Source organism: Vigna unguiculata, chromosome 4 (genome assembly GCF_004118075.2).
Source record: "Vigna unguiculata cultivar IT97K-499-35 chromosome 4, ASM411807v1, whole genome shotgun sequence".
NCBI lineage: Eukaryota > Viridiplantae > Streptophyta > Magnoliopsida > Fabales > Fabaceae > Vigna > Vigna unguiculata.
In genome coordinates, this window is record NC_040282.1 from 42,582,956 (window position 1) to 42,605,389 (window position 22,434).

At 35.2% G+C, this 22,434-nt stretch overlaps 3 protein-coding genes across 7 annotated transcripts; 2 read left to right on the forward strand and 1 right to left on the reverse strand.

Moving 5' to 3' along the window:
- The first annotated feature begins 297 nt into the window (after positions 1-297).
- On the forward strand, positions 298-3,922 carry LOC114181778 (pyruvate kinase, cytosolic isozyme). Its single transcript, XM_028068328.1, has 4 exons — positions 298-519; positions 614-905; positions 1,876-2,337; positions 2,870-3,922. Exons 2-4 carry the CDS (start codon positions 648-650, stop codon positions 3,680-3,682), a joined length of 1,533 nt encoding a protein of 510 aa, XP_027924129.1. The 5' UTR covers positions 298-519; positions 614-647; the 3' UTR covers positions 3,683-3,922.
- A 505-nt stretch (positions 3,923-4,427) lies between these two features.
- Positions 4,428-8,038, forward strand: LOC114181439. 2 transcript variants are annotated; one of them, XM_028067898.1, is made up of 7 exons: positions 4,428-4,880; positions 4,957-5,130; positions 5,214-5,292; positions 5,387-5,446; positions 6,286-6,407; positions 7,085-7,156; positions 7,643-8,038. In XM_028067898.1, the coding sequence occupies exons 1-7, from the start codon at positions 4,570-4,572 to the stop codon at positions 7,746-7,748; spliced, it is 924 nt and encodes a 307-aa protein (XP_027923699.1). In that variant the 5' UTR covers positions 4,428-4,569; the 3' UTR covers positions 7,749-8,038. The 2 variants fall into 2 exon arrangements, with proteins under 2 accessions (XP_027923699.1, XP_027923700.1); XM_028067899.1 differs by having other exon boundaries at positions 4,429-4,880; positions 7,646-8,038.
- A 1,771-nt stretch (positions 8,039-9,809) lies between these two features.
- LOC114181958 (katanin p80 WD40 repeat-containing subunit B1 homolog) lies at positions 9,810-21,824 on the reverse strand. 4 transcript variants are annotated; one of them, XM_028068661.1, is made up of 20 exons: positions 21,762-21,824; positions 21,259-21,663; positions 21,021-21,172; positions 20,703-20,833; positions 19,819-19,936; positions 19,438-19,664; positions 17,452-17,554; positions 16,894-16,964; positions 16,714-16,788; positions 16,495-16,638; positions 16,159-16,381; positions 15,580-16,005; positions 14,304-14,363; positions 14,103-14,221; positions 13,342-13,458; positions 12,289-12,363; positions 12,024-12,136; positions 10,734-10,850; positions 10,564-10,632; positions 9,810-10,443 (listed from the first exon to the last, which is right to left on the reverse strand). In XM_028068661.1, the coding sequence occupies exons 3-20, from the start codon at positions 21,046-21,048 to the stop codon at positions 10,383-10,385; spliced, it is 2,277 nt and encodes a 758-aa protein (XP_027924462.1). In that variant the 5' UTR covers positions 21,049-21,172; positions 21,259-21,663; positions 21,762-21,824; the 3' UTR covers positions 9,810-10,382. The 4 variants fall into 4 exon arrangements, with proteins under 4 accessions (XP_027924462.1, XP_027924459.1, XP_027924461.1 ...); XM_028068658.1 differs by having other exon boundaries at positions 9,810-10,446; positions 21,762-21,822; XM_028068660.1 differs by having other exon boundaries at positions 9,810-10,446; positions 21,254-21,663; positions 21,762-21,822.
- Positions 21,825-22,434: the final 610 nt, after the last annotated feature.

The following is a 22,434-nucleotide window of genomic DNA, read 5'->3' on the forward strand; positions in this document are numbered from 1 at the left end:
TAAATTTTGTTAGATGTATTTGATATTTTGTACGCATTTTAGAAATATAACTGAATTGTTTATACAGTTAAACATATTTTTATTTTAATATCAAATAAATATTATTATAAAACACGTTTAAAATATTAAATAAATTAAATAACTAAATTCACGTATTTTAAAAATTTTAAAATTATTTTTAAATTTTAAATAAAATAATTTTAAAATTTACCGAAAATTAAAAAAAAATAAAATATTTACCAATAGAAAAACGTAGAATTCAGTTGTGGAAAGGCGCAAAAGTGCTTTTGTTTTTGTGATTCTGTGGGAGTTGGGGAAAGTGGTGGACTCGTGGCGACTTTTAAATTCAAGGAAGCATAAAAATCCCGTAACGCGTGTTGGGTGGTGTTTGGAAGACAAAAAAACATAGGTTTCTATTATGCTAAAATAAATAAATAAATAGGAGTGAGTGTGAGATTGAGACCCTCTGCAACCTAACCCTTTCGACTCAGACCGAGGCTGGTGTTGTCCCAATCTAAGGTTTGTTTGTGCTTCCCCTATCGTGTCTGGTTGTTGGTTTTGTTTATTTGAGTTTCGTGTGACATATCCATTGATCTGAATGTTGTATGTTCAGAGAGAGAGGAGTAGCAGTGAAGGAGTGAGTTAGAATGGCGAATATAGAGATCGAAGGGATCTTGAAGGAGCTACCCAATGATGGGCGTGTTCCTAAAACCAAAATAGTGTGTACGTTGGGTCCTGCTTCCCGATCCGTGGAAATGACCGAGAAGCTTCTGAGGGCGGGGATGAACGTTGCTCGTTTCAACTTCTCTCATGGCACCCACGAGTATCATCAGGAAACCCTCAACAATCTCAAAATTGCTATGCACAACACCGGAATTCTCTGTGCTGTCATGCTCGACACTAAGGTCATTTCGCCGTTCTTTTCATCCACTCAATTTTTCTCTTCTACTGTGTACCCTCTTTGTATTCTTCATTTCATTTTTCTTTTCATTGCCCCTGTTCTTCCTTTCTTCATTCACTATTGAACCAGTGCATTTATTACGCATTTGGGGACATTTCTAAGCTCGACATTTTTATAGCTTGTATGTAAATTTGGTGGGGGCATTTCTAGAAAGAAATGAGATTCTAAACAATTAAAATGATATTTTGGGTGTTTGAAATCAATTTTTTAGCTTTAAATTCCAGCACGTTAGATTCAAGGCGAAAGATTATATCTTATGCTCTAGGTTGGGAATTGTGTAATGTGTACTATCTTTCTCTATAAATATGCTTTTTAGATAAAGAGTTTTCGAGCTCAGATTGCGTCGCTTCCAATTCAGATTCATCCAAGATGGTCAAAATTGAAATCATTCAAAGCCTAGTTTGCTAATGCTCACCCAAACACTACTTAACGTATAAAATTAGTTATTTATGCATAAAGTTAACGCTTCTTACTATTCATGCAGACATGATTCTCTCATGTCTTGATTCAATGCCTGCTCTATTTTTTTTAAGTGATCAATGATTTGGTGATGGAATGGTGGTAAGTGTTAAGTTTGTTGTTTCCATATATAGTGTCATATATAGCTATTAGCTTGTGGACACAAGTTCAAAGTGCCTTTGGCCTTCTTGAATGGATTTTCTAACAACTGTATTGTATCTGGTTGCTATTAAATGCTTAAATTTGTCGCACTTCTCATGGCCAGTTTATGCTCTTAGTTTTACATTTTAATGCAGTAGTTGTACAGCTTTGTGTTTTTCCCCTGTAAATATCTTATTAAGGAGGATATCTTGTTCTTGACATTGTAAAGTTCTGTTTCTCTTATGGTGATGGATTTTTTATTCAATAAATCATTAACATTCCGTGTACATCTGCTATATGCTGTATTTCTGCAGGGACCTGAGATTCGAACTGGTTTTCTGAAAGATGGAAAACCTATTCAACTCAAAGAAGGACAAGAAATCACCATAACTACTGATTATGATATTAAGGGGGACCCGGAGATGATATCGATGAGTTACAAGAAACTGCCTGTCCACTTGAAGCCTGGAAATACCATACTATGCTCTGATGGGACAATCACTCTCACTGTCCTGTCTTGTGATCCTGATGCTGGTACTGTTAGATGTCGTTGTGAAAACACTGCCACCTTGGGTGAGAGAAAAAATGTTAATCTTCCTGGTGTTGTGGTGGATCTTCCCACACTTACTGAGAAGGATAAGGAAGATATTCTTCAATGGGGTGTACCCAACAAGATTGATATGATTGCACTTTCATTTGTGCGGAAAGGCTCAGATCTTGTTAATGTCCGAAAGGTTCTGGGTCCACATGCAAAGAATATTCAGTTGATGTCAAAGGTATTCTTTATTGCATTCTTATGCAATTTCCGTAATAAAAAACCTTGTGCATCTTTCAAAATAAACTAGAGGTTTTATTATTAATTGTGATCTATTTTTCCTTTGTGGTTTCTCAGTTGATGTGGAAAGAGCTGTGTTTTTTCCTCATCATACACGAGTTGCACATCTACGACAGGAATAGTGTTTGTTGTGTATTGTAAAAAGTGTAATTTATATTGGTCAAGTATTCCATAATTAGGAATAATAACTGGGGGAAACCATGCTTTTAGCCTCCCTTCCATACCACCCAGTAGTATCCATACACACACGCACACGCACATAATGTCTTCTATGCATTGAGTTCAATTTATTCCATATTCTTAATGTCTTCACTTTAACACAAGGTGCATGCTTGTTTGGATTTTATATATGTAGTATGTAGTATTATCTAATTGTTTTATATTTACATATGCTGGAGGTTTTCTTTTACCAGTTCGTCTCTTTCAGTTCACAAAACCTGATTTATATTTTAATGATTTTATGATATTCCAAGGTTGAGAATCAGGAGGGAGTCCTGAATTTTGATGAAATCCTTCGGGAGACGGATGCATTCATGGTGGCCCGTGGTGATCTTGGAATGGAGATCCCGGTTGAAAAGATTTTTCTGGCACAGAAAATGATGATATACAAGTGTAATCTTGTTGGGAAGCCTGTGGTCACTGCCACCCAAATGCTTGAATCAATGATCAAGTCCCCCAGGCCAACCCGAGCTGAAGCAACTGATGTAGCTAATGCAGTTCTTGATGGAACAGATTGTGTCATGCTTAGTGGTGAAAGTGCTGCCGGGGCATACCCTGAACTTGCTGTGAAAATCATGGCTCGTATTTGTATTGAAGCAGAATCATCCCTTGACTATGGTGCTATCTTCAAAGAGATGATAAGGTCTACCCCCTTGCCTATGAGTCCACTGGAAAGCCTTGCATCATCTGCTGTCCGCACAGCTAACAAAGCCAAAGCAAAACTCATTGTTGTGCTGACACGTGGTGGGTCTACAGCCAAATTAGTTGCCAAGTATAGGCCAGCGGTTCCAATATTGTCAGTGGTGGTTCCAGTTTTGACCACAGACTCATTTGATTGGACCTGCAGTGATGAGACGCCAGCAAGGCACAGCTTAATATACAGGGGCTTGATTCCTATATTGGGCGAGGGATCTGCTAAAGCTACTGATGCAGAATCCACAGAGGTGATTCTGGAAGCTGCTCTTAAGTCTGCAACAGAAAGGGGTCTTTGTAAGCCTGGTGATGCTGTTGTTGCACTGCATCGTATCGGAGCTGCCTCTGTTATAAAGATCTGCATAGTGAAATAATAAACGCAAGATATACTGAGGAGCTGAATGTGTTATTCGCCCGCGTGGCACAAACTGATGCAGGGCTATGTTTTGGCTTTTGTTTGTGAAACTTTTGTGCTGTTTATCCATTATATCATAAAATGGAAGATTTAGTTACTAGCTTTAGATAAATTGAGTTTTGTTATTCGCTGTTAATGCTGCGGAGTACACTGAAAGATATGTCATGGAAATAAATCAGTATTCTTGCTTTTTAACGTATGATTGCTTTTGGTCTGATAGATACCTCGTCACATAGTGTGTATTTGAAGTAGGGATATGACAAAATAGTTCTGATAAAGAAGCTCCACATGCTAGGAATGAACACGGCAATGCCATTATAACATTGCCACAAAATACGAATTAGTGTGTCCTGTACAAAAAACGGTGAACTTCATTGATTTATGTTTGCTTTTTAAATACAGATAATTATTCACACCTAAATGTTATGATTCACGGATGAAGAAGTTTCTTAACTGAAGGACGGGTGTGTTGAGTTTTCTTATACCCATAAGCCATCCATTTTATTTTTCTTTATTGTTTTAAGCAAATAAAAAGTTGTCACGTACTTTTTACATTGATACATAAACAATTTAATAGTGGCAAACTTGTTTATCATAAATTTATCTGAATATTATAAAATTAAAGTCAAACAATCGCACTCATATTTCATCCTCTCTCTCTTTATTTACATGAGTTTTTGTTAATGGCTAAAAATACATTACATTCATACTCTAGTTAAGAAACACTTTAGCCTAAATGTTGAGAAGTTATTAACGTAATTTGGTAAAAACGAAAAAAAAAACATCGTACTTGTCTGGTCTGCTACAAAAAGAGACGATAAGCATTTGAGAAGCAGAGTGAGAGAGATGGCTTATGGATGTTATTGCCGTTGGCAGTGGGTGGAGGCCAAATCCATCATCGGATTGGGATGTTGCTACTCTTCCTCAACTGCAAGGACCAATACGAGTTTTCGTCTTCGACTTCGTTCTCCTCCTCGTCCTGTCTCTGTCACTGTCTCTGTCTCTGGTCTCTCCGACGGTAACCCTCACACTTCCGGTGACCCGGAGGACATAAAAGGGTCGGGAACTACCGCCAGAGGTCGCAGACTGCTTAAAGTTCGAGAAGAGAAACAGAAGCGTGAATACGAGAGGCTCCACAACTACCCTGCTTGGGCAAAGTAACCGTCTTTCTCTTCATTCCTCCATTAATGATGCTTCTTCTATTTATTAATCGATGCTCTGTTTTGCCTTCAGAGTCCTCGAAAATGCCTGCAAAGACGACGAAGAACTCCGTGGCGTTCTTGGAGATAGTATTGGCAACCCTGAACTCATGAGGAAACGCGTGGAAGATAGGGTTCGAAGGAAAGGTCGAGACTTTCAAAAGTCAAAAACAGGATCCGTCCTTGCTTTCAAAGTCACCTTCAGAAAGTACACAAACATACTTGCATTTCACCAATTTCTGTGTGTTTATCAAAACCCATTTTCAATTAGCTCTGCATTCCCTCTTGCAGCTTCAATCCAACTGATTCATATATCTGGTTTGAATTGTATGGACCACCATCAGATAGGGATGTTAATCTAATCGGTAATGTAAGTGTTTAGTTTTAACTTTTAGACTTTTAGCTTTTAATATGTAGTTATATTTATTCATAAAATTTATCTGTATTCTTCATGTAAAATGCAGGTTATTCAATCATGGTATGTCATGGGTCGCCTTGGTGCCTTCAATTCATCAAATTTGCAGGTGAGGCCATGTTCACTTCTTCAGTTTTCTGTTGCTGTCTTGTAACACTTTAGTGTTGGCACCATCTCCTATAGTTGTAGTTGGCCTTGATTATCTTTGTTACTCTATGGAAAATAAATTTTCAAGCTGAGTGGTGAAACTACTCGAGCACGTTCATAAAAACTTTGTTTCTCACTTTCTTACAAAATCTTCTCAAACACCATTAGCTAGTTCTAAGCTGTTACTGTTTGGCATGTTTTTCTTTATTATCAATCAGTTTGGCACTAGTTCTCTGCTCTAGCGTGTTCTATTCTTGATTTAGTTTTTTTGTTTGCTTTGGATTAGCTTGTTCCTGAGTAGATTATTGTATTTTAGTGCATTTCACTCTTCCCTATTTGAATTGGTTTTATTTTTTCTTTTGCCTACTGTAGTTCTTCTGCAAGCCATTATATGATAGATTCTCTCATTTTTTGGACACTTTATTGTAACCCTTCAAGTTCCACATGTTATTATTGTTGATTCATTTTTTGAATCACCCTTCAATTACCATGTTGGCGTGAATGAATGGGTGAGAAAGTTAATGCTAGGTTGTTGCTTGGAAGCATATAGGAAACTAAGAAATCACCAATGAGACTCATTACTGTTGGTGGAGTAAGACTCATTGTTTCACTTTTAATTTATAAACAAACAAGGACAATTTATATGATTTTGGTCTTTGGAATTCGTCAAGTTTAGCTTAGTGCAAAGATGCTATGGCAATGATACACCTGCATGAACTATGAGTCATGGCAACTATATCTAGCTTCCTATTTGTACCTTTACATTCTGACAAGAACTGAATTATCTTGAATTGATGACAGATGACAAATTCATCAATGGAGTTTGATCCACTATATGATGCAGACAAGGGTTTCAAAGTCATGCCATCATCTTTCCATGATATCAGTGATATTGAGTTCCAGGACAATTGGGGTCGTGTGTGGTATTAACTCTAGAACTCAGCTCTTTAAAAGTGAAATAGTAAAAATGTTGTTTTACAAGGAACTCATCTAAGTATATATTGAAATTTTGGCAAAGACTCTTTAATCACACGCAGCTTATTATAGTATTTAAAAACTTAAAGTCGTAAACAGAATTAATTAAATGCAGAGAGCACAATAAAGAATCCCAAAAAATATAAAGAAGTGAGATTTTTAAGTTAATCTGTATTGATCAACTCAAACTAGAAACCTCGTAAAAAAAATATTCAAACAAACAACCAGTATCGTGAATGATATCTCTCGTCAAATGAATCAAAAGAAGAAATCAAATTTAGTAAAACTGACAATACATAAATTACTGTTAGCTTAAGTTTTCCTTGGAGTGATTTGGATTACATGTTTGACCAAGAGACAAACCAGAAGAAAGGATGAATAGAACTGAGAAGTAAAGAAAAAAGAAACAAATTGGAGCTAATTACATTATAATTGAGATGAAGGAATAAAGTACAAAACAATTGGAGTAAAAATCTTCTTATATGAATGTAACTTTTTTACATTAGTCCATTCACATGTAATGTGTTTTATGTAATTATATTATTATATAACTGTAAAATATGTGATTTAATCAAGATTCGTGTTGGCACAAAACATATTTAAGCTTTATACGAATATCTTACAGGGTGGACTTGGGTACATCTGATTATTTTGCAATTGATGTGCTGCTCAACTGCCTAACTAGCTTGAGCTCGGAGTAAGTTTGAATACTAAAATTCTTGTGACTAAATTAAGGATATATGTGCTTGTCTTGTTAGTTGTTTTATAAAAGGTTAAATATGTTTTTGGTACTTCAATTTTTAGTAAAAATTAGAATTAGTCTCCCTTGGAAACTAAACCAATTTAGTCCTTTAACTCTTTAAATGCATGGACTTAATTCTTTTAACCAAATTTTATTAAGTTTATTTGACGTTTCAAACACATTTCATTATAATATTTTAGTTTATTTACACCGTTTGACACATGTTCACTTCAATGTTAGCTGAAAAATGCGTTTGAAACGTCAAATAAACTTAGAAAAATTTGGTTTAAGGGACTAAACCCACTTATTTCTAAATATAAAAGACTAAATTGGTTCAAGGTTTACGGTAGAAACTAATTCTGATTTTCAGTAAAAGTGAAAGATCAAAAACATATTTAGTTATTTTATAAAAGCTAGTGTGAGTAACCTTTTTCTGAATAGCAGATATCTTGGAATCCAACAAATTATTTTTGGTGGTCGCCGCATGGGTGATTGGGAAGAGGGGATGACAAGTCCCGAGTATGGTTACAAATACTTCAAGATTTAAACCATTACACTCCATGCATTGTACTCTCAGTTTGGTTCAAAACGGGTTGTAACAAATGTGCATACGAAAAGGTAAACTTTTTGGGTGAGTTTAACTTTAGGGTAAGTTTACCCTACTCGGTGGAAAATGGCACTGCTCTTTAACGTATCTGTAATTTCATTTCTAAGAAGCGAAAGCATGGTTTTGTTGTATTTCACATATCATGTGCGAAAGAATGATGGTATGGTACGCTGCAAGAGACAGTTTCACATAATTTGACAGAGGAATGTCATGTATCCTCTAAATTTTAGATAAACTTTCTTACAGGTTTAAAAAGTTTGATTACGAAACTTAGCTGCGAGACGAAAACTTGCTTCAAGATTTAAAATGAAGTTATACTTGAAAAGAACATTTTTCAGTGATTAACCAACAAATAATCTTATTTGAACCAGCATTTCTCTTTTGGTTTCGGGCATCTAGACTTGAGCCTCGCCTTGGAATTTTTTCTTAGTAAGAATTTCATTGCGTAGTTTCCACCTTCCTCTCCGAAGTATTTTTCGACAAATCCTCTTCATGATGCATGAAAATAAGAGAACTCCCACTTCACTTAGTCTTAAAATTCCCAAGCGATCACTTAATGATATTTTCTACGTTAGAATCAAATCCCATCCATGTGTTTGGACGAGTGATTTCAAAAATTTCAAGAAATTAAAATATATAGTATTTTTTTATCGTCAAAAAAGAAATATAATAAGAATATTTGGAGTGCTCAAACTTTTTTACAAAAAAGAAAACCTACATCATTATCATTTGTACAAGATATATGGTATTTTTAAACACACCTAAACAAAGGTTAAACCACAAAAGGACCCAACAAGATACACAACTACAAACAAAATTGACATATTTTAATTTTAAAGCAAAGAAAAACAAGCTAAGAGATAGGCTAAAACTAGTAATATGCTGCATAAAAACACATGAGCCATAAGAAAGAACTCTTGAGAACCATCATGTAGCTTGAACAAACTTGATATAACACACCACAGAGAAACTGTACTCCCATTCTAAATACAATAGATTGCATGAAGCAACATCCTGCTTGATTTATGTCCATTTTCCACCTACAAAGTAATTCTGCACCCTGCATGGGCCTTATTGCGGGTAGCTTTTTTGGGCAAATTCAGCCCCATTTGTACCGGCAACGTCAAGAAGCAAACATGTTTTCCTTGCAACACATTGAATTCTTTTCATTTATTAAATAATTTATTTAGATGGAATCTTAGATTTCAATTTTCTTGTTTGGATAGAGTAATTCAATTTCTATTTTAAGACAAACTCAACTTTATCCTTGAGCCTAAGTTGAGTTAGTTTGATCTTTGATCCAGGATGACTTGTCTCGACTTTTGGTTTGGATCGACTCATAAAGATTTAATCTGGGCTAACTCGGATCGACCTTTGAGTTGGGCCAACTCTACTTGACATTCAATCTGGACAAATTTAACTTGACTCAACCTTCGACCCGAGTTAACTTGACTCCACCTTCAGCCCGACCCGACTCGGCTCGCCCATCAACTTGGCTTGGCCGACTTGGCTTGACATTCAGCCAGGGTCAACTTGATTCGAACTTCGACTTAGATCAACTCGTTTTGACCTTCGACTCAACCTTCAACTTGAACCATCCAGTTGTACCTTCAACCCAGGTCAATTCAGCTCATACAAACTTGCCTCGACCTTCATTCTGGATTAACTCAGCTCAACCTTCAATCAAAGTTAATTCAACTCAACCTTTGTGAGTGAAATGAAAAAGAGGGTAATTTTAATTTCCTTCTCTTAAGTGAATTTCGAATTCTATTATTTTAATTATTTAAAATATTTTCTTAAATTTCTCAATTTCAATTTCCTTTAATTTCACCATTCATCCAAACAAGTCATTTTATTTCAAAGAATTTCAAATTCTTTAAATAAATAAATTATTTCATTAAATTGTCTCATTCAAACACAAGACAATTGTCTTCAAAGATTAGTCTGAGTCCGGTTTTAAATAGCCTAAAATATGGGAATTCTGAAAAGTTCATATGTAGATAGTCCATGAATAATACTTAATCATTTTGAATGGCTATGATCCCATAGGGCATACAAGACACTAATCCATTGTCATATTCAAGCAAAAGCATTGAAAGAAAATCATACAAGAATATGCAACAAATAGAAATATGAACGGCGCCACTCACTATGCATATCGGCACTTAAAGAACCATAACAAAAATCATGAAATTTCGAAATGAGAATAGACAGGCAGTAGTATCTTGCGCCACATATTGGGTTAGTTGTGGAATGGACTCAGATCTTCACATGAAGCAGATGACGACTGGTTAAGTCAGCTGTGCAACCATCAGCAGAGGGTGACATGTCTCATAAGCTTTAGCTTCGAGTATATGTCGCAGAATTAGCAGTTATCAGTGCCTCCACTAATCAATTTCCATGAACTTTCACCGGCAATAAATGTACATACATGAAAAGGCTTTTTTCGACGCCAGAGGACAATGCATCAAACTATTCCGTGGCTTGTTTAGAGGTTTAAATCTTTAAAATGCACAAAACCCCCAAAAGCACCGGCAAAACATGAGCAACAGAGATCATTGAACCACGACAGGATCATGAAACATCCTGTAAAGCCAGATTCAACTCGTGTGCAGATTTTGCAACTGATCCTCCTCTTCTACAGGTGAAGAGACAACAAACAATGAGTTCACGCCAAACTAGCATTGCCAAATCCGGCTTAAATAAATAGACATTTTTTTTCCATTCAAGCCAAAAAATAAAGTTGAACTGATACCTCGAAAGAGAAGGTAAAAAACTTTTGACTTTTTCAAGTTCTGGGAAGCAGAGGTTGCAACGTTCTAGCCTGACCACATTAACAAGCAGCATAAAATGAACGAGTATATATATGTGTGTGTGTGTGTACACTATTTATACATATAAAAATCTCTGAGGAATTAACAAAACCTTTTCTCTGCTTCAATATCGACACCAACGGGTAGTGGAGCTGATACAGTAGAATAGATTACCGAACCAAATATTCTGACCAGTTTCAATAGCATTTCCAAGGATATTCCCTGATGTCTACAAATATATGAATATAAAATTTGTCAGCACAACTAAATCTATCGAATTATAATTTAAAAATATAAAAACATCAAAATTACTCATCTTCTATACGGATACAATCACAAAATTGGTGAAGATTTTGTCACTGGAAAATATTAAGGGTACAGCTGATTTAAACACGAATGCCCAAGACACATTATAAATGATTACTTGTAGTGTTTATTAGATAAATGATTCCATATTATTGATGGTTAGTCATGAAACATGCAATAAAGAGCCAAAGGTTTTCATAGTTTACTGAACTTTCAAAGTTTTAACAGTCTCTGTTAATTCTTAAACTGGTCGTACTTGCTGGCAGCTATTAACTTTAGTTAAGTTATACATACATACAAGACTACGCATAAAGTTTATTGTTTCATCAACTTGTGTTATGAGTGTCAAATAAAATACCACCAGCTATCTAAGTCTTCAAATAAGTCTTTATAATTTAGGAAAAATAAAATTGTTTAATAAAAATAGGTTTTTTTAGAAGTACAGGGGATTCCGTTAAAATCTTTCAAATTATTGGGATTTCATAAAAATTTAACAAAACTACAAGGATAATTTTTTCTCCATGGATCCCCGTAACTTCTCTCCTTGGATAATTTTTTCTTTCTCCACAGAGTAAGAAATGTTAACACTTAAAGTTACTGCATAATACTGCTAAAAGAGCCCAAAAGATGGTTCAATACACAAAATTTAGAGAAAATATATTTAATAAAAATGTCAAGCAAAAGTAATCCATTTAATTTATGATCCACTCCTTTCCCTTAAATCCCCAAAATGGCCTCCTCATTCTTGCTGTCGTGGAATACCTTCCACACCGGTTAGTACTGGTGTTGATAAAAAATGTTATCCAAGAAAATTCAAACAAGGTAAATCAAGGCCCTGGTTGGTTACCCACATTGGATTATTCCAAACCACCTGTTTTCTCAAAAAATAGTTGTCGCCCCATTCCCACGGAAATCTGGTTTATATAACAACTGTTATACTAGTGCGGATGACACTGAACGCATGAAAGAAACATTTCATAAACCATGTAACTATCACTTTATCTTACTTTTAACAATATTTTATGTCCTCTATAATGCATTGGTCCAGCACAAAGCATTTAAAATGCTGCCTTGAATCAGAAGAGATATCACTCACCTTTCCATTTCACTTTGTAGAAGGTCGGCTAGAAGTGGTAGAAGACCAGTGCATATATCAAGTGTAATGATATCAATTTTTTCCATTATAATGCTAACAACATCCGCAATCACCTGGAATAAAAACCAATCACAGGAGTTTCATCAAATTTAATATTTATATAAGAAAATTATGCATACATATTAACAATACCACGGTAAGGTCAAGATTTAATAATGGTATGCAATAATGACAAAAAAAAAAAAAAAAAACACTCTATGCTCACAGCATGATCATCCATCTTTGTCATTATGCCAATGACCTCGTTAACATCATTCCTTTCCCAACATCTGAAGACCATCTGCAATATAATGCTTTCAAAGTTCAGCAAATGAATAATTGCAAGTAGGAATGGGTCAGGTACCAAAATTCTATTTAAGTAAATTCTAAATGTTTATTGAAGGGAATTTATCTTTTCGTACAAAAACCAATTTCTCGTTTTGCTTTATTTGGAAATTGCTCTGCGTCAGGCTGTGGATTCTACAAATTGGTATGATTGAATTCACCGAGAAAAAAAAAGGAACACGATTCAAACTTCAGAACGGTTCAGTTAGTTGTAGTTGTTCCACAAATAAACAATTATAGAGCAATGATAGAACTTTCTGAGATAAATATTTGCTATTTCATCTTTTCATGGGATAAAATGGCCTTAGCTTCTGGTTACTAGCTTTCTAAGCAGGTTTCTTCATTTAATATATAAAGTTATGATCAAGCATTGTCAATTCATATGTTTCTTCTTGTGAACACCAGGTTAAGTTTGTGGTAGACTCCAAACTCTATAGGATGGTATAGTGAGAAATCATTTATCTAGAAAATATCTCATAATATCTGGAATGATCGATCTCTTAGAAGTGTTTTTCATGCTTCAATATTTCATAATATATCATGATCCACTTCCTCAAATTAGGCTTACCAGAGTAATATTAGTATATCATTTATTAAAAAGGGTTACAGTTGTCTTTTGTGACACATCAATAAACACCAAATATGAATATTATATTCTATAATAGGGAGCTTGTTTTCTCTTTTCTCCTTCCCTACCTAAATTCCTATACATATTATCCTCTGATCATATGAAATTCTCTCCTCTAGATCCATTTTTTCTCTAATCTGAGAGAAGAAAAAGAATGCTGAAGCACATCAAGTTCCCTGACCAGTTGACACTCAACATTCAAAGACTCTTGCTCATCATCATAGAACAGATAGCAGTAAGACAAATCTAAATAAATTCAAGGGACTCTGAAAAATATTCATGAAATCATAATTAAACCATCAATACCTGTAACTTAGCTGAACGAGCCATCATTGAACTGAGAAATTCATCATGTTGTTCCATCACATCAGCAATGGAATCTTCATCAGTAGCAGAAACTGTAGCCTTCTCAGTAGAATGTCTCTGTATAACTTTGAGGAATAAGGAAATTACATCCACCAAGTAAAAGGAAAACAAATAAAGGGCAGGGAGAAATTATGAACTAAGAAGGAAGAGAGGGGATATATAAGGCGTTTTAAATTAGAAAGGTAGGGAAAAAAGTAGTAATATAGGCAAAGTAAGTGAGGGTCAAGGACATTAAAGTGCTTTTGTTTTCTTCCTTTCAGTAATCTTTGGTTGCGGTCTGAGATTTGCAGAATCTATTTTTGTGAGGACCTGAAATCCTAGTGTTTTTATTTGTATATTTCATTTGTAATTAGTTCCCATCATATTACGGCAGTACTTTCCTTCCACAACCATATGTCAAGAAAATAATCAGAGGTCCCCCTTGCCCTTATAATAGAAAGGGTGCAGATACAAAATGAGTATAACTATATAGTGGCCCACTTACTCTCTGATGCTAACTTGATTGCCCTGTCCCAAATAAAATAAGTTTCAGCACATTCTTACAGAACGAAAGAAATGGATCGATTATACCAGTATTTTTTAAGTGTTCTTTAAGTGTGTCAGTAAACAAAGCTATGATGCATTAATCATCATAAGTTACACAAAATAGATATAAAAAAGGCTACAAATTATTATAGCAAACAATAGAATTGGTATAATACCCCACTGAAAGGAAGCACATGAACTGATGATATCCTTCCGTGAGAAATCCCTTGTCTAGGTCCTTCATAATTTAGAGGTCGTTCCCTCTTTTCTAAATTGAGAAGTGACCGCATTCTCCCTATATTTTATAAAGAGTATAAAATTAAGAAAACATTTAAATTAATGAAATGACAACCAACAGTTCACAAAAAGAAAGATACCTCCTTTTTGCACTTCCACAGAACATACATCCCTGTTCACTTTCAAGCTTCGAGATTCATCTGGAACAGGATGGAATTCTAAACACCATTAATACACCATCCAACAGGGTAAACAAATCCAGATTTTCACAAACAAATGCTCATCAATCATTGTAAAAACCATAACATGAGGCAGTGGACCTTCACACCATTTTGCCTTAGTACATTGTCTACGTTTAGTCTCATTATAGCATTGTAATTGTACTCAATGTCCATGAAAAATCAAACAGAGATCAAACAGCTACAACCAGACAACAAAAGAAAACTTATGCAAAGGTCCTTCCCATAACACGAAAATTGCGATGCATTGATACACCCCAAATCGTTCCTAATATGCAAATCACTTTCAAAGTTACAGCTTCCAGCAAGTTAACGCTATGTTTTGAGACCTAAGTCTCGCAATTATTAAGAGCATATTACTTTTAGATGTAAGAAAGACTGGGAAAGCATGGCATCTTTTCTTATGGCATCCACATTCATGGTAGCCCAAAGCATAAAACAAGAATGGTTTGCCATAGTAATTATAGGTCAACGTCGGCTTTTGCCACACAGCCATAGCACAGATCTCACCTATATACAAAGTTTCTTTTGTTCACTGGTGAGGCATATAAATCAATCCAAGTTTATCTTCTCCAAAACAAATTCCCATCTCACACTTCTATTACTTTATTATTGTGAGCAACACCAGGGATTTGAAGCTCATGAACATGACATGTATTCAGATAAGATAATATCCAGAGAAACGAGAAATTTTTGCCAAAAAATTCACTTAAAAGCTTGAGTTACAAAGTACTTAAAAATGGCCTCCTTCAGACGTCGAAAGTTTGTTACATGGCAATAAAGCACATGTTCACAGCTACGCTAATTCATAAAAAACCATCCATAACTCTGTTGAAATCACAAGATTTAGATATGGAAGGAGTAAAAGAGAGTAAGCAAACTCCTAGTAACATGTATTAGATTATATGGTGTGATGATAATGAGGTTCTAATACTATGGTTCACAACCATTTGACCAAAACTTAGACAATTGCAATAATATTAACAGTACAACTCACAGTTAAATAGATTAGGACTAGAAAACATATTGCATAAATATCAATGGAAAACAAGCTGTGTGAATATAGGAGATGTAAAACTTCATGCTGATTACTAGCACAGAGCTCAATGAATTTATTCATATTTACTAGTCTCAAGACACCTAGCATAATTTAAGCCTTTAAAAGATGTAGAAATACCTTGCGTGGAGCTTACAGAAGCAGGGAAATTACTTTTATCTGCAAAACCACTTAATTCACTGCTCTTAGATGCTGCAGATTCAGTCAGAGGAGAAGGAAGGGGCTTATCCATGTCATCTCTATTATTCGGAAATTTACGCATATCTGTTGCCTTTGATTGTAAGGGGAATGGCATTGTTCTTCCAGCAACTCCAACTTCTTTTCTAGAATCAGCTACAGGCTCGGATGACCTCAAGCTAGTTCTGGGGACAATTACCGGTATAATATCTGATTTATTGACAATTGGAACATTGGATGTTGTATGAGATTTCAAAGAACTCCTTTTCTGAGCTGTTGTATTAACCACTGTGGTTGAACCGCCAGGTACTGTTTTGGGACCAGAGTTCAAATTGATCCTTTGAGGAGTACTTGGTGCACTTCCTGAGGCTTCATGCAATCCATAAGTCACATAGTGAGTGAGCAGTGATTAATTGATAACATGATCCAAATGGATCCAGATACAAAAGATTACACGAAAAATTGACTAGAACAAATTCAAAAAACAAAATAAGAAATTGAAAAATGAGGAAGGATGTATACATGGCAAACATTTTCCCTCCTTTAAGGGGTCTGAATCTTGAGAAGAAACTGACAACCTTCCAAGAGATCTCGTTTCTTTTAGTAATTGATCTGGATTTTGTGAAACAGGTAGCCTAGCCTTAGCACTGATCTCATTCAGAACAGTCATATTTCCTCCTGAGGATTTAGTTTCTGAATGACCATTTAGATGGTTCACACTATTAAGTGCATATGGTTCTATACGCTGGACAAGAGATCAGAAATGTAAAAGAGGCACATTAGTATTAAGTGGTATCAAATACAAGGCAACAATTCCTATAAGAAGCGAAATTTTCTCTTGAAGATAAGTGCCTTTACCGAGATGTCCACCACCCAGACTCCAACACAGCTTTGATTGTATGAGCAGCCAAGAAGTTTTCCTTCATGAACATTAAGATCTGACAATTTAGACCAACCCACTTCCACCATATCATGGCATCTTATAGGTTCCCACGAGAAAACCTAAACAGAACCAAGCAGAACATTATAACCTTCATAAATGATTTACCTCATAAATAAACCAAAAAAAGAGCTTACCTTTAAACTCTCGTGTAAACCACAAAGCAAGGTCCTCCCGTCAGGACTAAAAGTAAGAGAACGCACTCCAGATGTCTAACATAAGAAAAAATAGTCCAAATAAACCAAAATTAACTTGACAGATTGATCGTAAACTGATCATCCTGAAGAAAATGGTCAATTTCCTATAATAAAAAGTACCTCAGGACCAGCCGAACCAATAAGCTCAAAGGTTTCAAGGTCCCAGAATTTTACTGTTCTATCTGCCGAACCTAAATATGAGAAGGGAGGGATAAATGAAATAAAATTAAACTCGAATTCACTGAAATTAACAAAAAAAAAACTTCCACAAACAAAACACAATAAGTTCAAGTCTTAGAAGGTCTACTTTGGCCATATTCCTAACTAACGGGAATGTAATAACAATTTTCATAAGCTAAAACAAAAGCTTACAAAATAAATTATTGCAAAAGCTCCAAGCAGCACATGAAAAAACATCTTGAACCTGGATAAAGTTCAAACACCATGTTTGTTTTGTTTTTACATTCAAATGACATGTTTTCACTCACAATTAAAGTAATGCAACCACAAAAACCGAAAACAAAATGAAAATAATTCATGTTTTTGTAATTGTAATCATTAAAGAAAACATATCAACTGAAAATGAAAACAAATAACAAACCAACCACACACACCCTCTCTTGCTAAGGTAGAGAAAGGTACTTATTTTCATGATTTCATCAGAGAAGTAAGACTAACCTGTTGCTAGTAGAAACTCATTGGGATGAAAATCTATACACTGGATCTGGCCTTCGTGACATTTAAAGTCATGCAAGAGCTTCCCTGCAGTCAGATCCCATAACTGCAAAAATATACATTATAATTTAGATAATTGTTTGAAAAAAACAATAGATTCTCATTTGCAAATGTAGTACAACCATACATGCCAAAATTACATTAATCACAATTAATCAAAATATTAAGATAGATATATTGCATACTATGCACCAAGTCCATGATAACGAATATAAAATTTTACAGACTTTTTCAAGAAGTCATACTAAAGTCTATATTAAGTGAAGATTAGATTATTTGCTCCCAACTCAGCAGCAAAGGGAACATTTCTTCTATATAACAAACACACATTGGAGAAAAATATTAAAAAAAACGTAATCGCTAAAAGTAGACTCAAGAACGCAGCAAGCTGTCCATTCTCTCTACACGCCACTTGGAGAAACAAACTTATTTAAATATACAACAAAATATCAACCAAAACAAGAGGAGAAAGATATTAAAAAGTAATGACAGTAAGTATACTCAAGAACGCAGTAAGGGTGCCCAAACTATCTTCACGTCACTTTGAACAAGTAACTCTGAAATAGCCACATGCAAAGAAAGGCTAAATATCATCACATTCTAGAGGTAGTTTACGGCAAAGGACAACATTAAAGTAATGCAAGTATTTCCCTCCAATCAAATGCACAAAATGAATGCATAAACAGAACACAACCACAAAATTTTAGCCCCTTTATTTTTTCATAACCTTTTATAAAAAGCCATGGAAGTTAAGGTGCACTTTGCATTTTTACAAATAAATTTTCTATTGGTTGGATTGTGATAGGAAGAGTAATATAAGCTTCAATAAGACCATTCTGCAGACCACTAAAGAGCAGACACCTCAAGAAATCTACACGGCACCTAACACAACAAGATTACATTCCCATTCACAGTCTCTGAAGAAGTAGCAGTCCACAATACAGCCCTAGCTGCCCTCAAGTACACCAATAATTTTGCGAATCCCGCCACAGACAGCTTAATTTCTTGTTTTATCTTTACTACCATTACCATGTGTATATACCTTCAGGTTATCATGTTTATTATTTTCACCTGTACTACCATATTATGCGTACAACCTCAAATTATCATGTTTGTTATACTCACTTCTATATTTGTTCTCTCACACACACCCAGTAATAGAGTATAAGACTTTTCTTAGCTACTGCTTTGTGTAACAGTAAAGAGATAAACATGTATATTCTGTATTAAGGTACATGTTTGGACAAACTTCTCTAAAAGGACTTCTAGGAAAGATATTGAAATGAGTTTCTCTAGAAGGTAGAATTAACTTACGCACAAGTTAATTTGTACAAGCTCTCTCATATAGCTATTCCAACTTTTTATCTTTTAACTTGTCCAAAAGCTAATTTTAACTTTTGAAGACACTGATCTAATTTTTTTCTTCTCCTTTTCATCTCTTAGAAGTCCTTTTAGTAAGTTTGTCCAAATATACCCAAATTAGTATAGGATATTCTGCCAGCTAAGCAAGTGGATATGCCAGCTGTATTTTCTGTTATTGGTAGTTACTTAACTGCCCCTATCTCTGTACTATTAAAATATGTTCTCTGTATTCAGATATCAGAATATCAATAAAATCAGAACTTATATTCTCTTTCAGTTCTTTCAACCTCTGAATTTTTTTACCAGCATTTCATGAAACAAGGTTACAAAAGTAGACACCTGAACTTGCTATTTTTCATTGAGGGTATTCATCATCATGTACATCACCCAGCAGTTTTCATTCCATGGTTAATTATTTTTATTTGAGGCAAACCATGCAAGACATAGGTATATATGGTTCAATATGATTGACTACTTTTTCCTTGTATAGTTGACCAACCATGCAAGGGAAACCTATATATTGAATCTGACTCTGCTAATACCATGATAAGGGAAAGCAATTCTAACCTTTACAGTATTGTCCTCTCCACCTGAAACAACCCAGCGTCCATCTGGGGTAAACCTGATTGCATTGACCCCTCGAGTGTGACCCTTGTATGTATGGATACAACCCTTCTTTCTGATGTCCCATATCTTAAGATTGGTGTCTAAAGAACCAGATGCAAAGAATTCTCCAAATGGATGAAAGTCCACTGATGTACAATTGGACCTATGACCAGTAAGAGTACGAACAACTGCCAAAAGAAACACAGCAAGTCAAAGACTAAATTTATCGGTATGGGCAAAAAACTTGTGGTAAAAATACTGAATAAATTATGTGAGACTAATCAAATCTCTTTTCATCAGTGAATTAAGACCATTTAAAGTGAATGGCAAGAAACTGCGTACTCTTTGCCTCTTCTAAGTCCCAAAGTTTGATAGTGCCACTTGCAGCTCCAGCGGCTACCAAGACTTCAGAGGAATCAAAGCTTACGGAGTCTATTCCACTAGAATGTCCTGACAAACTCTGCAAAACGGGAAACAGCTCTTACTGAAAATAGAGAAACAAACATTCTCTTTTCTACAGGAATATTTTTCTGTAAAATATAAATGAGACAGACAAAAGTAAATAAAAAGATGATGGCAGCATCATTGGTATAAAAACAAGAAAAAGAATGCATTTAGATAAGAAACTGATCAGTTGTTCCCAACGGCCAAGAGGACATCCCAATAGCTAAAAATTGAGTACCATCTTGAAGGTCTAATGGGTTGAACTTGTCAGAATGGGATAAGCAGCACATATTGGGTTATTTTCAACTGAAACCAGAAAAAAAAATGGAATCCACTCACTTTGAACATTTGAGAGAGGAATCTCCTTCACACAATCTCAAATATATATATACCATATGTCAAAACAAAAACAGCAAAAAGGGATAATTTCTAGCTTTAAAATTTTTAAATTTAATCCTAACCAACTAAACCAAAGCCCGAATACAACGAGCATATTCACAATATGTAACAAACCTAAATAAAAGAAATGGAAACGATGATGTCATGATGTGACATTAAGAATAACTTCAGAAGAAAATTAATCCGATGAAAACATGACAAGAAGTTTTCATGTAACACCATTTTCATCAGTGACCAGTTACTGTGCAAACTAGCTTGGAGCAGCTCCAAATAATTAAAAATGAGTTTCAAATGTGAGAGGGAACAAGAGGCCGGCACAAGGAAAACAATGCTAATAATTAAGGCGCAACTAAAAAAGACGAGGAGAAAAGAGGAGAACGAACCAGTATAGCGTTAGGTTTGCCAATAGCCCAAAGATTGACCTTGTGGTCTTCACCTCCAGTGACAAGAACCCTGGATGATTTACGTCCAATCTTGAGGCAGTTGACAGAAGAAGCATGTGCTACAAATTCCTCTGAACATAACTCGTCAAGGCCAAGCCAACCAGCAAGTACCAACCATAACCCACACACACACACAACAATAGAATAACGAAAGCAAAGAGGGCAACAGATAGCAGAGAGATCTGTAGATGAAAAAAACAATGAAGGGCAAGAGCACAGCATAGATCAAACAAAATGCAGAAATGACAAGAAGGATACGAAGCTTGTAAGCGCGTTTGGTAGTCATCGGTATGAATAAAAAAACCCTAGCAATTGCAGTTGCGGCAGGAACAGCAGCTCCCGATTAGAGACATTCGAGTCCCGAGATCTAATTCGGTCCACAGAGATTCTCAGATCTTCGCTACCCACAGCTGACAAAAAAAATGTCGGTCACGGCAGATCAAAATGGAGAGAGTGAAACTGAAATGAAACAAAGACCAACCGAACCTAACCTAACCTCCTTTTTTACTCTTGTTCTTATTAGGTAAACAGCGGTTGGTTGCAGTTGCAGTTGCAGTAGCAGAAGAGATTGCTTCACTTCAGAGTTCACACAACATGATTCAAACAAGTAACACACATACAGAGATACATTCACTTGTGCTTGTTCTTCTCAAACTTGTCCACAACCAGAGAGTGTGAGACTGCGCATGCGACAAGCCTGAAAGGTTTACGAATTACAAGTAATAATGCTAACGCCGCCGTCGCGGGGAGCGAGGGCTTCACCACTTCCTTGGATCTGCGACTGAGTGAATGAGCGAGTGAGCGTGGGAGCCAAAAGCTGGAACTGCTCGGCGCTTTCACGATCTCTGCGTGACCGTGTCCCTCGGTAGTCGGTAATCGTAATGCTTATGTTCAAATTAACCTGAGAGTGGGAAGGTTCAAAATATATTTGTAAAAATAGATAGAAAAAAAGAAAAAGAAGGAAAATATGTAAATAAAAATGTGAAAGCTACGTTCCACGTTTTATCCTCCCTCCGCAAATCAAAATTGAAAAGACCACACAACAAAACTCAACTCCAATGGACTCCCTTCACCTTTCTCATCTTTAGCTACCTTTCTCTAATCATTCATCATCTTTCACTCACTCACATCACAACCACTGTTCATTCCACCTGTACCCTTTTTTTTTCATAACTTATTTTCAAATTTTATTTTAGAATATGCAGTTAGCACTTTTTTTAGTTTTTTTTTTCCTAACTAAACCCTTTTGAAAAAAAAAATCCCAAAATAGACTTAAGCCTAATTAAATTATTTTAAGGATTTACGTTGAGAATTTTAGTTTCAAAAAAGAGTAGAACTGGATCTCTAATGCGAAACTGAAACACTCACTGTGTTCATAACAGATGGTAATTGGATCTCTGAAAAAACGAATTTCGTCTAAGGCTTTTTATTCTTTTAAATGGTAAAAAATGGAAGGGAGGAAAAATGTAAAAAATAATTGAAATTAAAAGTAATAGTTACAAATGTGAAATTAAATTTTAATTTGGATTAAAAGAATGAAAAAAAAAAGACTATATATCTTAATAAAGAATAGGAAATGTTGAGTATAATTTAAATTTGAATTTTGTAAACTAATTTAGAATGTAAATTATTATTATAATTATATGTATAACAATTTAATGAAACATAGAAG